General features: G+C 42.6%; 1 protein-coding gene across 4 annotated transcripts in view; it reads left to right on the forward strand.

Moving 5' to 3' along the window:
- The window catches only part of KIF2A (kinesin family member 2A), a 70,712-nt gene that overhangs the window by 45,269 nt on the left and 9,632 nt on the right, over positions 1-15,811 (forward strand). For 2 of the 4 annotated variants that reach the window (XM_019532122.1, XM_019532123.1), the window contains exons 15-17: positions 8,209-8,276; positions 12,652-12,765; positions 15,331-15,481. In XM_019532122.1, coding sequence (XP_019387667.1) covers positions 8,209-8,276; positions 12,652-12,765; positions 15,331-15,481 — 333 coding nt within the window. The remainder of the gene's footprint in view (positions 1-8,208; positions 8,277-12,651; positions 12,766-15,330; positions 15,482-15,811) is intronic. The other 2 variants (XM_019532124.1, XM_019532125.1) reach the window with 1 other exon arrangement.

Here is a 15,811-nt window from a genome sequence, read left to right on the forward strand (position 1 = left end):
GTAATCCCCACTATGTCCGGGCTGGTGTCAGCCAGCAGGAGGGTGAGTTCCTCTTGCTTGTTGCCCATACTATGAGCATTTGTGTAGAGGCATTTGAGGCCTCCTGTGGGTGTGTGTACTGACCCCCTAGTCCCAGCGTTACCGTGTAAAATATTAAGTCATCTTGTAGTGGAATAATGACTTGTAGTTAATTTTCTTTAAATTATTACTTTCCCTTTTTTAAAATTTAATTTAGTTTTGTTTTTGTTATACTTTAATTTTTAATGGTTTGTTCAAATCAGAATTTGAAAGAGTAGAAATCTTCAACTCTGAAGATTTACTCTATTTGTAGAAAAGGTTTGTTTTTCACTATTCACTGCAAATTAGTAGATCTTTTTTTGGGATAGACTGCTTTCACTTGTACCTGAGCTTCCACAGGAGTTGCATCACATTATTACAGAGCAACAGATAGTATAAAAAATATTGCCACACGTGCCATATATGCGTCTGATTTGGTGGCTACATTCCTAGTCAGTGATGTGGGAGCGTGCTTCATGTCTGCCAAGTATCCAGCGTTCTTAAAGCACTGAAGAACAAAATTGAGGACTTCCTATTTGAAGATACAGAACTGTTCAGTTTTTGTGTGGACAGTGCAATGCGCTTCTTCAAAGCTTCCAGGGCTGCGTATTATTTTTGGATGCCTAAACCCCCAACTGCTAGCTGTGATGGGGACAACCAGTGTAGCAAATATCCTTCCATAACTACAAACATATTTCTGAATATCTGTGTAGGAAAAAAACTAGAGATTTCTTGGAAGAAACTATCTATCTCCTTTGGCCGCTGGTCCCCCTACTTGTTTCCAGGCATCCTCAAATGACTTGGGAGTCACCTTCATCTTTTGGTACCTACGGAAGATTTTAATTAGAAAGTTGTTGTTAACACGTACTGTATTTAGTCAATTATTAAATGGGGAGAAACCTCATTTTGTAGTATTTAATACCAATTAACCATGTCTTGGTATCAAGTTCAAAGCAATTTTTCCTGTATAATCTAATTACTGGGAGGGTTGTCTTAAATTCAGGGTTGCCTTGAATTCAAGTAGGTAGGGTAGATGTGTGCCTGAAATTCTTTCCATGGGTATTGAATCCCATTTCAGTCCATATCCATAGTTCTTTCCCATCTGGGGAAGTGATTGTTCACCAGAGTGCCCTGAGGGATGACAAGGTTGAACAGTTATAAACTCCTGCAAGAGTGTTTCAGGCTGGACATAAGGAAGAATTTCTTCACTGTCCGAGCCCCCAAGGTCTGGAATAGCCTGCCATCAGAGGTGGTTCAAGCCTTCAAGAGAAATTTGGATGCTTATCTTGCTGGGATCCTATAACCCCAGCTGACTTCCTGCCCCTCAGGCAGGGGGCTGGACTCAATAATCTTCTGAAGTCCCTTCCAGCCCCAATGTCTATGAAATCTCTCTTTTAGGGCCTTCTTAGGAAAATCAACTGAAAAAGTTACTTTTCTACTTAATCTTGGAGCCATTGAAAAGGTTGCTCTAGAGCAAGGATGTCAAAGATGCACGCTGCCTTGTGGGCCCGATCTGCCTTAGGGTCATGGAGGGGGAGGGCCCACTGCTGAATTCTGGTGTATGGAGCCCTGTTGGGGATGTGTGTTGGTGGTAAAGGGGTATGCCACTAGTGTGTTAATCTCCATGATTTTGGAACCAACACTAGTTTATGCCACTGCTACTTGCCTTGCAGATGCAGGGGGATCCAGATCCTGCCTGGGAGGAGCTATACAATCTGGATTCATCTTATGGGAGTTTGACACCCCTGTTCTACAGTGTAGGGGGAGAGGCTTTCTATTTTGTTTGTTTATCCCAAAGTCTATTCTACTTCCTCCTCCTCCTATTTTAGATGTGAGAACTGAATAAGCATATACTCAGTATCCAACTCAGGATAGTAATGTTTGCTTTCATCAGCTTTTTATGTGCTGAGGAAGAACTTGGATTTCGTAGTGGGTTCAGAAGCACTTTGTACTGGCAGGGATTTGTTTGGTCTGTTCACAGTACTGAGAGTCTTCACAAAATATTAACTGGTAGTAGAAATCTGTCCATCCCAGGTAACTGACTGATCAAGGGCAAATCTCATCAAGAATTTGCCACAGCTGAGAATTGCATTTTTCACTTATTCAGACAGTTGCATCTCATTGTGTATTATGAAAAGGTGTCTTGCCCAATCACGGATGGTATTAGGGAAAGCATATATTTCTGTTGATAGATTTATCACTCTAGATGGTGGTCTAATTATGACAGTTACTGTACCTCATACTTCTAGGCCATAGGTCAGTTTGCACGTGTGTGATGCCATTTGCCAGGTTTCATGAGTGTTTGTTAAAAGACTTTGTATGGTCAGTGCATATTGCTTGATAAAGGCATCAAATAATCATGCCAGTTGTAATCCTTACACACATGCCATTGGCATGCTGGTTAAATACCAAGAATGTTCACTCAGTAGCGCTCTTCTACTAGGATACTCGAGCTTCATTTTTCTGCACATTGGACCAGACTGAACAAAGATGTGGCAAAGCTGGCAGACTGCTGCACCTCGTGGCAGCTCATGCTGAATCCTGCCAAAACAGTAGCCAATGTATTCCATCTTCACAATGCCAATGCCAAAAAAGAACAGAATGTCTGTATGGGTGGTCAGAGACTAAAGTATGATCCCTGCTCAATATATTTGGGACTGTCTTTAGACAGAACCCTGACTTTCCAGGAACACCTAAAGAAAACAGTAGCAAAGGTCCTGAAACAACTTGCTAGCCAAGCTTGCTGGGCCAATGTGGGGAGCTGCAGCCACAACACTTCTGTCTTTAGCTCTTGCTCTGTCATATTCAGCAGCAGAGTATTGTACATCTGTCTGGCAAAGGTCATCACATACACATCTTGTTGAGACTCAGCTGACTGCAACCATGCATATCATAACTGGAACCGTCTGCTCAGCTCCACTTCCCTGGCTTGCTGTCCTTGCAAATATCACTTTCCCACACATTCATCATCTGAATACCCAAAGTTGGTTGAAACTGTTCGTACTGCACCTTACCTACCATTCTATGATGACCTGTTTAATCTACCCAAGGCCCACCTTCATTCACAATGCTCCTTATGGAGCAACCTCCCTCACCAGGATCTGTTTGCAGAAGCCCCTGGATCAAGGAATAGCAATCGCAGGAGGTCACAAACAAGTTCCTTGTGACAGACTCCACTCGTCAACCTGCTGGCTTTGAACTGTCACAGCAAGAGTGGTCTGTGCTTAACAGGTTCAGGACAGGCCAAGACCCCTGTTGTGCAGTCGACCAGTGCTGTAGCAAAGGGGGTTGGGGGGAGTGGGGTGAGTGTCCTGGGCACCAAAGCAAAGGAGCAGCAATAGGCACTGCCCAGCTCGGGGAGAGCATGGGGTGGATCCACGAGTGGCTCGTTTGGGGTGGGGGGAAGGGGATGGGGACAGGGGAAGGGCTAATCCATCGTTCACATGTGGATGGGGATGGACGCATCAGCAGGAGCTTCCATCCCTGTTCACATCCCCACTGCTGCAGCGTGTACTCCTGGCAAGCTTGGGGGGGGGGGTGTGCCCCCAGGATTTGTGCGTGTGATGAGGGCCAGCTGTTGCTGTGGGGTTTGCCTCGGGTCCTCAGTGATAATCCATCATTCACATGTGGAGAGATGCAAATAATCCTGCACATTACTGAGGAGTGTCACCCTCGACAAACTAAGAGGTGGATTAATAACTCTGAATTCAGCTAACGAGGAGGCTATTGCTTGGCTTTGCAGGTTTGCATTCACTATATAAATAAAATACTAGGATGCTGACTTACACATCAGGTGTAGGTTCAGGCATACAACTAGGCCATCTACAAACATAAGGAACATTTCTCTCAAAAAGACATGAAACTTCATATTTAATAAACTAATTGTACAAGCAGTGAGGTAGCAAGTTAACCATTCTGATCTGTTTGCGAGAATCTTCACTGAAGGAGTTATGTAGGCTAATATATATTAACAGTGGTAGGGGAAGTCAGCCAAAAGGAGCAGTGATAGTTATGGATGCTCTTCCTATGCAACATTTCCATGAGAAAGTGAGGATAAGATCTCGTTCCAAGTTTTATATCTGAAGTAGTCAGACTTCCATTTGACTATATCAATTTCTCCCTTCCCCTACCCATACCCACACAGTGATTAACCTGTTACTGACTGGGAAAGAGACCCAGTGCTTCTGATGTGTTAAGGGCCTTGTTACTCTGACCTTGTTAGACTATTTTCTTATGTTCTTATTTGCTGTCTCTGTTGCTTCAAACAGATAAGTCATCATCTTGCAGATTTTCAAAACTGGATTATACCTTACATATCAGTTTGTTGTTTTATGGCTGATGTATAGCTCTTGCCATATATTAAAGCTGACACCACTTCTATACAAGTTCCATCCTCTGCATGCAAGGCAGCTCACTACAGTAATTCTCTTTGTTCTTGTTAAATACTGTGTCCTTGACCTACTGTAAAAAGGAACAAAATTACTGCTTTGCTTAGTGACAATCAGGACTCTTCAGTCCCAACTTCCAGATTGATGTTGGCCAGCACTTACTTAGAGTGGGATCCACCCAAATGCATGTTAAAAAAAAAAAAAAAAAAAAGAGATTAATCTACTTTTTTTTTTAGTAACTGTGCTATTTTAAGTCATTATAAATTCTATAGGTCTCACAGTTTGCTCTCTGTTCTGCCCTTTTATAAGCACTCTCCATCTGGGAATCTAAATTTGTAAGGGAAAGGTTGCAGTTACTCTGTCGGTTGTGCTGTCATACGTGGGGAAGCATGAGAGTATGCCATGTGGCCTAATCAGTGGACACTGCTGTTCAGAATAATCTAATCATGCATGCATGGGACACATGTACACTTAGGGTATGATCCATAGTTAATGGAAGGTTGGTGGCCAAGGGTGAAATAGAATACCACTGCAAAATAGAGTGAACAGGTTATAGTGGATTCTGTCTTCAGTTTTTTTGAGAAAAGAGCAAGCTTGAGAAATGTCAACTGAGAGGAGGAGCTTCCTCCTGGAAGTAGGACCCTGATAAAGTGTGTGCAGAAAACCTCTAATGATGTTCAGTGTCATTTATAACAGTGTTGACTTCCTTCTAAAATATTAAAAAGTGCTTGTTAGTAGAGATATCTCATTGTTTGTTTGTTGTGACTTGATTGTCAAATTATAGCTTGCTCACCTAGAACAACAATAGGCAGCAGCTGGTGAATTATTCCTCTAGAGGTTTGGAATACTTTATAAATATTCACAAGGCACCTTGGCGCTATGTTGCACAGAGAATCTGCTTTTTTGTCAGCCTGTATATTACAAAGGCTGTTTTACTAACTGTATGTCACAATCTCTTCTTTTATTTATGGTATATGGTATTTATAACTATGGGATCTCAGAAATACTTCCAGGCTTTTGTTTCTGATGGAAATTTGAAACACAACTGTATAGCTCCCTTAATACAACTCCTCTCATTTGCTTTTCCTTTTAGAGGGTAAATCGGTGAGGTCTGTAGTTCAAGAACAAAGTTCAAAGCTGTGATCTAGAGAGTCAGGGAAGATGTCAGTATTTAAGAGGGATACTGATGTCCTCCCTCTCCCATCAGATAAAAAGTAATTTTCTGCTCAAGTTGTTATACCTAAATATTGTTGCTTATATGTTCAGTGCTTCCTGAGGAGTTTGGTTATGAGATGGAAAAAGTCTAGACATGGGGTGCTCAGCCCTCCAGCTTGCAGGCCAAATATGGCCTGCAGAGCCATGTTATCTGGCTTGCAGAGCTCCCATAGGTCTGAAAATTTGATGGTGGGGGAGTAGTGGCAGTTAATGGCTGCAGTCTTGCTGCTGAATTACGGTCCCATGGGGTGCCCTGTAGGCCAGATATTATGGCCCTGTACTGGCTGATTTGGGGCAACACAATCAGGGCAGTATGGGGCTGATTTCAGGTGGCATGGGGCCTGGTCCCAATATGGGACCAGGCAGAGGTGGCATGGGGCCAGCCCTGGCATTCGTGGCCTGATTTGCCCCACAGGCCAGCTATATGCCAGTCCTTTGGCCCATGGCCAAAAGGTTGAGCACTACTGGTCTAGACTGTTAAACCAAGTTAAGCCTTGTTATGTATATGTGAGGAAAGATACTGATGTATTTTTAACTCCGTAGTTTCTAAAACTGAAAAATGTGAAGAACTACTCAGTATTTAGGCCTGTGAAATGTTGTAATGGAGTACTGCATTAAGCAAAAAATGTAATTGGTACCTTAACTCCCTTGTAATGCAAGAGCAATAGTCAAGTCAAGGGCTAGTTCAAATGCAAATTGATTGAAGGTTGTGCAGGGGGCAGAGCCATCCCTTAAGGGGATGAATTGGGGCGACAACCCTGGGCCCTGTGGACAGTGTTGTACAGGCACCACTGCGGCCGCCACATTCTGCTAGCTCTGCTGCGGCTGCAGAGTGCTGCTGGCTGCATGCTCTGGCTGCTTGCTGTCCTTCCTTCCCTGCCCCGCACACCCTAGGGACAGCTTTGGCAGGGAGGACACCCTTTATATGCTACCATGTTTGAAAATATTTTCAAACTTGTAAATCTTGTTAATTAGTTCCCATAAAGAGAAGCATGTAGCAGTCGTAGTTATTGCAGTGCTACAGATTTTTTGTTCTTAGAAACTGCTATTGGAGGTTTACATTTGGTATGTGGTAGTGGATTCCGTCAACTTCTTGCAGCCTTGCTCTTCCTGTAGTTTTATTGTCTACCACGGGGGCGGACAAAATACAGCCTGCAGGCTGGATCTGGCCCATGAGGCCCCTCCAAAAAACAATTATTATGAGTCTGTGGCTGCCCCTTTGAAAGCCAGCTGGTCAGGCTGCCGGCTCCGTTGTGCAGGGCTCCTCATGACTCTGTGCAGCTCCTGGGACTCCACTGGAGCCGTGTGCAGCTGAGGGAGCCCCACGTGATGGACCTTGCAGCCTGGCCCTACTCCCTGCACAATGTGTAGCTTCTGGGACTTGGCAGGGAGCGGGGCTGAGCCGGCCTGGCTCCATCTCATAGTGCTCCCTGCTGTTCCTGGCTGACTCCTGAGAGCTGCAGATGGCAGCAGGGAATGGGGCCAAACTGCCAGCTCCTTTGCACAGGGCTCTTCCCCTGGTGGTATGTGACTGGTCAAATCCCAGGAGCTGCATGTGATACACAAGGACCCCCATGCTCCTGCTGACCTGAGCTCTGCACCCTTGTTGCCCGCCTTGGCCCTGCTAGCCCCACTGTCCCGCCTAGTTGCAACTTCCCTCCTGTCTGCCACCACTTCCCTATCTGCTGTCTGGAGTGCTGCAGCAGGGGCAGGAGGAGGATCTGCTGGCGGGTGGGGGAGCTGAGCAGTTCGCTGGGTGGCTGCAGCAGCAGAAGTTGTGCACGCTGGCCAGGACTGGGGTCCTCCCACGGGCAAGGGTGGGAGCACAGTGCACTGCCTTGGTGGCAGTGGGTTGAGCTCAGCCCCATGTGAAGCACAGCAGGGGTAGCTGGGATACAGTTAATTGGTGGGTGCCCGCCTGCAGGGCAGATGGAATTGCCTGGTGGGCTGGATCCAGCCTGCAGGCTGCATTTTGCCTATTCTTATACTAAGCAGTTTAAATTTAATCTGCAGAAAAAAAATGTAATCAGAAAATCATCCCTGTTCAGTACAACACTTAAGCACATACTTAACTTTTATCATGTGTAAGAGCTGTCCTGAATTGGGGCCAAAATAATCTCCTAAATCAGCATGTAGAGGTACTGACGTTCTCAGAAAATTGGAAAGATGGGGGAAATCTGTTAACTAATGTTAGATCCAATACGTATTTTGTTTATGGATCTCGTATTTCCTTTCTTCTCCTAGTCTTTTCTACAGCAAATGGCTTTTTTGCATAATGCTAAGACTGTGACAATTGCGGGGAAATTGGATAAAATTTCCCACTGTGATTTGTGTGTGGAGTCATTTAAAAAATGGAGCTTTGACTTGACAGGAACTCTACTTTATTCATATATTAATGTATAATGAGGATTATATTCTTAATCTTATTTGTATTTGGTGCTTAACAGTATTGCTTAAATAAAGTCTGAGGTACAAAGTAAACTTGTTATATTCTACGGTGTTGTGCTTTCCACAAAAGGGTTTGTTAATTTTTTTTTTTTCCCCTTAGATTGCTACTATTTCTCCAGGGATGGCCTCATGTGAAAACACTCTAAATACACTGAGATACGCAAATAGGTATGGGAAATATTTAGTTTGTAATCAGTTTTGGTACATTTCTGAATTGTGAAATAATGATGCTATGGTGGGCGCAATTATTTTAGGTGTTTTCTAACAGTTTTTGTGCAGTTGCATTTCTCTACAAAATATAGTCCAAAGACTCTTCCAAGCATTTATATTTTTTAAAGTTAGCATGTCACTTTTCCCAAACAGTAGATTAAGGCACTGGAAACTGGATTCTGATTTTTATTTATATACCAATTCAGCAACAGTGTGTAAAGTCCCTGGTAGGGACAAAATGAATTGGCCTGTTGTGAGATTTCGTCTCCTGGAGTGAAATGGCCAGTTCATTTTCCATCTAGATTCTTTTGGAGCTTCTTCTGAGTTTTTTTTTGTAATGTGCATATTTATCCACCAGGAGTTGGATGGAGACCACTGTGTCATTTTATGTGCAGTACTGCTGAATACACAAACATCCTCATTTATCTTACCAGTTATATTTTTTTTTACTAACTTTGAATTGTTGTTGTGTTATCCTTTTTAAATTGTATTTAATATACTATTACATCTCCGCTCTTTAGTTTGATGCAGTAATTTGTAACTTTCATTTTTCTGAATTCAGTCAGAAATCTGAAAAGCTGTTCAGCAGATGTGTTACAAATGGGTATGGACAATGGAGGATGTACTGTAGTTCTTGTTGGGCAACTTTCATTCAGGATTTAAGTACAAGACTAGAGCTGGTCAGGCTTTTTCTATTAAAACCTAGAGTCTCTAACCTAGAACCTCTGTGAATAGCAAGTTTCAAGAAGTGCTATGCAGTATTTGGGAAAGTGTGTGCCATTGAAAAATGCATATTTGGCTTTGACATGTTCATGGGAAAACCTCAGCTTGGACAAACTTGCTAAAAACAGCAAACAATATTGGCATAGTTATTATTACAACAAAAAAGGTGCCTAGTGTGCATGCAGTTGTATCAGCATAGCTTAAATTAGTTTTGGCAACTAAACTTATGTCATAGTTGCATTGTACATTGGTATGGTTATCCTGGTGAAACGTTTAAGTATTAACCAGACCTTTTTCTGGATTCCTCCCTTTTTCTTATTCTTCTGGTTTCTTTCAGTTCTTGAATGGAGGAAAAATACTCTTTAGAAGTTCAGCTTTTGGCGGAGTACTGTTGTTTTACTCCCCATTCTTAACTTTTTTGAAGTAAGCAATGTCATATAAGATACCTGTTAATTTTAAGTGCATTTCTTAACTTATACCAAATAAAGATGCGGTCCGCTGTTACCTGGGGTAAGGCCTTGGGCTATTTTGGAAGGGCCATGAAGTAGTGTGTGTGAAGTAGTGTGAAATACCTCGGATAGTCAGAGATTGATAAGATGCGTAAAAATTTCTAGAGGTGCACCGATATATCAGTCACGTATTGTATTGGTACCGATAAAAGGAAAATTAACATGATTGGTCATCAGCTTTTTTTGTCCAGTGTAGCTGATGATGTCACCAATTTAAATGCTGTGTTCATGCATGCACCCTCAGCATGCATGCATGAGGCCAGGAATGCAGCCTGGCAGCTTGGAGAGCAGTGTCCAGCTGATAAGTCTGTGGGGAGGGAAAGGGCATGGGGGGGAAAGGGTGTGGGAGAGCAGTTTGAGGCCCCCATGCTTTGACTGGAGTGCCCTGAGCAGGGGCAGCACTAGAGGTGGTTTGGGGAGGGCTATAGCCACCCCTCCCAGTGCCAGCGCCACCCACCCTGAGCCTAGCCTTGGCTCAGATCCCACACCGAGAAGAGGCCAGCGCAGCCCCTGGGCCCGAGCCCACAGTGAGCAGCTCGCCTCCACCCCATGCACAAATTGGGACGGTACATGCCCCACATGCCTCACCCAGGGGTGCATGCAGCGGCAGGGTCCCGCTCCTGGCCCCAGGGTCACATTCACTGCCTGGCTGGGCAGCCCCTGCCCTACTGAGTCTGTCATTGTGGGGGCTTCGATCTGCCCTCCCCCACACCCTTTTCTCCCCTACAGACTTACCAGGATGCTGCTCTCCAAAGTGCCCGGCTGCATTCCTCTTAATCGGTTATCTAGTTGGTATCAACCAATGTATCTGGTTAATAATCGGCTATGGGTATTAGCCAGGAAAATCTTTATTGGTGCACCCCTAGTACTTTCTAGAGTTTTAACACAACAGAAATCTATTGTCTGTTAACTGTGAAGGTTAGTATACAGGTGATCCTCGCCATTTGTGGGGGATATGTTCTTGAGATCCCCATGAATGGTGAAATCCATGAATAAGGTATTGCATTCATGAACACAGTGCCCCCGGTGGCTGGGGGCAGGCATGGCTGTGCTGGCAAGGGCAGGAGCCTGGCGGTGGCAAGTGTGAAGCTCCCAAGGAGCTCCTTCAAGTGTATTTAAGATGCGGGTTCGACATTTGCAAATATTTGAAACCACAAATGCCGAATATTTGAAACCACACCTGCGAATAGTGACATTAGTTTATATTAATGTTGGAACAAGATCTCTGAAATCAATATTCAGCAATATCCTTTAGTATCTTTATTTTTTCATAATGAATCAGTTTAATGCGTGATTTCAAAACACTTAAAATATTAAGGCTACATACCAATGCTCAGTTTCTACCTGGAGAATCACTCTTTTTCCCATAGAAATCAAGTGTTCAGATGTTAAGGCTTTTTCTTCCAGATCAAAAATGGCAGCTCCAGAAGAAAAATAATCCAGGAATAACCAGGGTAAATCGCTCCTGGGAGGCTGAATTCTGTACACCTTTCCCCCAGCTTAACTCCTCTGGGGAACTGGAAGGAGTGGAGCTGGAGGAAGGGCTCCTTGCCTTCCTGACACTGGGGTAATACGCTTCTCATGTGTTGGGAAATATGGGGAACAGCAACCACCACTCCCTGCTTCTTCCGCAAACTGGACAATACCTGGATGGCAGGCTTTGCCAACTTCCTCTGGTTTCTCCTTGCTTGGCTGGTTGGCTAGGGGGAGGCTGGCAGGACTGGGCTGCAGGGGTCTTTCCCTGAGGCCTTCTAGCCCCTCCAGCATTTAAATCACTGTTCATGCTGCTAAGTAAACGGTGGGAATGACAATCTAAAAACTGAACGGGTCAAGAGCAGGGTGTGAGGAAGCCCAGCTCGTGTTCCCTCTGGCTTTCTCTTGTCACTTGCACCACCCAACTGAGCTGGGTGCCCTGCACTGCTGTGGGTCAGCCCAGAGCAGCCCAGGGTGAATCAGGCTGCTGCACCCCTGCTACAGAACTCTCAGCGCCTTACCCAAGCAGTGTAGTGCTCCCCCTCTCCCACTGCTCCTCTGGTTCAGCCCAGACAAGCCCAAGGAGCAGGGGAGAATGGGGAGGTTTGCCACCGTGGCAGTGTCCCCTGCTCACAATCAACTGATTGGTGGATAGGGAGAGGACATTCTCCCAGGGCTGGAACCTTTCCCAAGCTATCTTTGGCAGTTACTGCTTTTTAGCAGCTGCCAAAACCTCACCTTTGGAGCTCTCCACCCATAGGCTGGGGCTGGAGAAATGTCTGTGCAATCCAGATCCCTGGCTGTTTGTCTACTGAAAGAAATTTCTATTGGTAGAAATGGAACATCCACATTCAGCCTAACTGAAAACAGCCCCATTCCCTGTAATGCTGTTACATTCTGTAGAAAAAAAATACACTGCAAGCATGTGCATGATTTGTGTTTTAATAATGTCTGCAACAAGCTTCCTTTAGAATCTAGACTTGCTTTTTAAGAAGGCTTTGTATATGATGCAGAAATACCAACTAGTATGGTCTTTGTATGCTGATGTTTGGTAGATACTTAGTACTTTTAGATTTTGTCCATGTATTTAAAGCTTACATTCTCCTTAGTATTTTAGCTCTCAACTTCCTTTTCATAATATACCATTTTCATATCAACCACCACAAAAAGTCATTTATAAGTTATACGCAGACTATACAGTACTGTATTCATGGCTTAAGATGCACTTAAAACTAAGAAGTATGTTATTTAAATAATTATAGCTGCAGTAACTTGATATTTTGAAAGTAATGCTTTAGTGGACTATTGAATTTGGGACAAATTCTATTTGTTATTCCAACATAAGCCCAGCGTAGCTCAGCTACAGACAGGAGTTGTTAGATTTACACTGCTCTAAAGATCAGACTTTGCCTTGCAACCACATTTTTGAGAAAATTCAGTAACTCAAGTTTGAAAAAGGTCTGAATATCTTGCATTGCTTCTCATAATTTTGTGTTAGTTTTAAATCAGACTGCTTTATTTGTGTGTGTGTTTTAATATGGAGGAGAGTGCTAAATGAAAACTTGTAATTGTCATTGTCTTTACAAGAACCTTTTCTTTTAATTTGCTGCTGTATCTTGCTGCTGCAGAGTAAAGGAATTTGGAATTAGTCCTTCGGATATTCCCTTCTCACAGGGTAGTGGCAGTCGCTCTGATCTCTCTCCTTCCTATGAGTATGACGACTTTTCTCCTTCGATCACCAGGTCTACTTCATTCTTTACATGGAATTTTTTTTCAAGTGTTTTTGTTCAACCGTAATTTTATAAAACAAATCTTCACTTATTTCCCTCCCCTTGAGTCATCACATACTTTATTTTTCATTCTGTTTGACAGGTGATGATACTGCATGGTCTGCAATCATCTTCCCAATTTTAATTCATTTTCTTTTTTAAACATTTGTATATTTTGTACCCAGGCTTGCTTATTTCCCCTCATACATAAAAATGATGATGTCATCTTTGTAGACTTAGTGGATTGGTTCTGACAAGACTTCAGAATAATTTTAGTGAATCTGATGATTATTTAAAAAATGTAAACGCCAGTGTAATACAGTCTTAAATCTATATTTTATTTTGACCTTTTTGCCATTCCATAATTCAGTGAATAAAAACTTATTGGAAGATTTGTTACCATAAAACAATAAAAAAGGTGCTGTGCACATCCTTACAATGCATTTGATGACGTGAGCACTAGCTCACAAAAGCTTATGCTTTTCTATTATATCTAGGTCTAGAGATGTATATTTGAGATGAGCATAAACTTTTCTGATCTTACATATAGATAGATACATACATCCCCCATATTTACTTGAATATAAGATGACCCTGAATATAATTATGACCCCCAATAATTAGATCTTGTATAGGAAAGTTTATAATTTTTGTTATAATCTTCCAGGTATAGAATCTAACACTCTTAGAAGTTTGCCTCAATTTGTCCCTCTCACTGCTACAGTAGGGAACATAAATCTAGGGGGTTCAGATTGGCCCGCTTGTTCTCTGCTTACCACAACTTGTTCCTCGTCTACAGAGATAATCCAAGCAGGCTGTGGGGCCCGGGGTAAATCAGTGTATGTGGGCCCTGCCCTCGGACGTGAGGAAGCTGGCGGCAGATTTGGTGGGGGGGTGTTGGGAGGGAGAGGGGTGGTGAGTTGCTGGATGTGGTGGATTTGGTGGCAGGGGTGCTGAGTGGCCAGATATGAATCCCCAAAGTGCAGGGCGCAGGGAGGCTACCCTGATTCACCCTGCCCCAGGGACAGACCTGCCTTGGTAGCCTTTAGAACCTGCATTCCCTAAGCACATGGAAATGAAGGGCAAATTTGAAAACACTGACCTTGAAATAAACATACTGGTAGTAATTTGCATAAAGGCACATTATTACGGGTACCCATAGACTAAGTTGAACCAGAATTGATGCAGTTTGCCTTTTTTGGAGCTGTTGCAAGTTTTAGCACAGGTATCCCCTAAACATACTTTTAAGCAGCACTTTTATACCTGCTTATGTTTAGTACAAACTCTATACATGGCATTAGTCCAAAACGAAAGGGCTCATGATTTATCATATAGGTCATTGGCTTGGGCCCCAGGAGAGTTAACAACATTTCAAGCCATGATAACCCCACAGTTCAGGACTGCTCAGTATGTGAGTGTGTCCCAGATATCCCACCACAAAAGATCCATGTACTAATTAGCCCCCCACTTATGACGGGTGTTCTTATCATGACTCCTGAAATCCTCCAAAAATGTATATACGGATGAAGCATAGGACCATCTGCTCTGCCTTCACCTCAGGGAAAGTGGGACTACACTAATCTTATATGATAGGCTGAGAGAGGGGGAACAGAGGGATTCTGGATGAACTGTTTGGGGCCCCATTTGGTGATGTTTAGCAGACATTTAAGGCTGGTGAAGAAACGGGAATAATTGGAAATGAGAAAGAAAGGCACAGCTCAGCTGTGGTAGTAAAGAGGAAATAAAAATTTATTCAGTGTAGTGGTTCACCATGACTTGGAGAAAAGGTCGGCTCCAAGATGGGCTATGCACAATGGGCACTCTCATCTATCTTATTCACATGGGCCGTGCTTGCTTATCTGTATCATAGGTTCCCAATAGTATGTTTGCCCAATTTTGGCCATGAGTTTTATAGTCATGCTCAGTGTTTAATCAACTTCAGAGTTGGTTTCCATTACTGAGCACATGTTGCTTTGTTTATTGATAGTATATTTAATGAGTTTTCTTCATATGTGAAAATAAGATGAGGGGCTTTTTTTTTCCTCTATGCCAATTGAGGGGTGGACCTTGTCTTGTATTTGAGTAAATATGGTATACCTTTTAATTAGTCTATAAGGTACAAATCTACCATGACATGTACGCAGAAAAATGTACTTGTCTGATTTTGTTCATTTTGTCTGTTTTTAAATTAGCAATTTATAAGTATTGTTGATTATTTGTTAAAATGTTGGGAGTTTTTTTTAGATACACCACCACTTTTAAATCAAGAGTAGGTGTCTCAAAGTTTTAAGGTAATGATAAGTTATTGGTCATGTTTTATAGTAGGTGAAATTATACATTATATTATATAGGAAGTCAGAGCATCTAGGAACCAAAAATGGTCCCTTTTTGTTATTAAAATCCCATTGTGTTTGTAAAGCTGACATCATCAACTAAATAAATAAAATTATGTATAAGTATAAATTGCATTAAGGGTTTTTTTGCCATTTGATATAGAATATTATAATTGAAATATGGAATCTTATTTTGTGATTATAGAGTAAAGGAATTAACAGTGGATTCTAGTGCTGCAGGAGACATTCGTCCAATCATACACCATGCTCCAAATCAAATTGATGATCTAGAGACACAGTGGGGTGTAGGGAGCTCACCTCAGAGAGATGATCTCAAACTACTATGTGAACAAAATGTGAGTACCTTCCAGAATTTCTTATGTATTTTCACAGACTCATACAAAATAATTTTGCATTCACCGGTAGATGAGGTCCTGGGTAAAGATTCCTATAGGCTTACTAGCTACTTCATTAAAGATAATAAAACTTGTGACTTAGGTTGCTGATTAACTTTTTCCTATTGTTAAAATGAGCTTTTGCCGAAGGTTTTGTTTTAGATTTTGCCTTTTTTTACTTTCTCTTTTTCGTATTGATTTAAAAAAAAAAACCAACCCCAAAAACTCTTGGTTTTCTCTCTTATTTGGAGATCTATTGGTTCTTCTTGCCTAGGTTTTTTCCCCCCCCCC

The sequence above is a fragment of the Crocodylus porosus genome, unplaced genomic scaffold (assembly GCF_001723895.1).
Source record: "Crocodylus porosus isolate Cpor-Errol unplaced genomic scaffold, CroPor_comp1, whole genome shotgun sequence".
NCBI classification, from domain to species: domain Eukaryota; kingdom Metazoa; phylum Chordata; order Crocodylia; family Crocodylidae; genus Crocodylus; species Crocodylus porosus.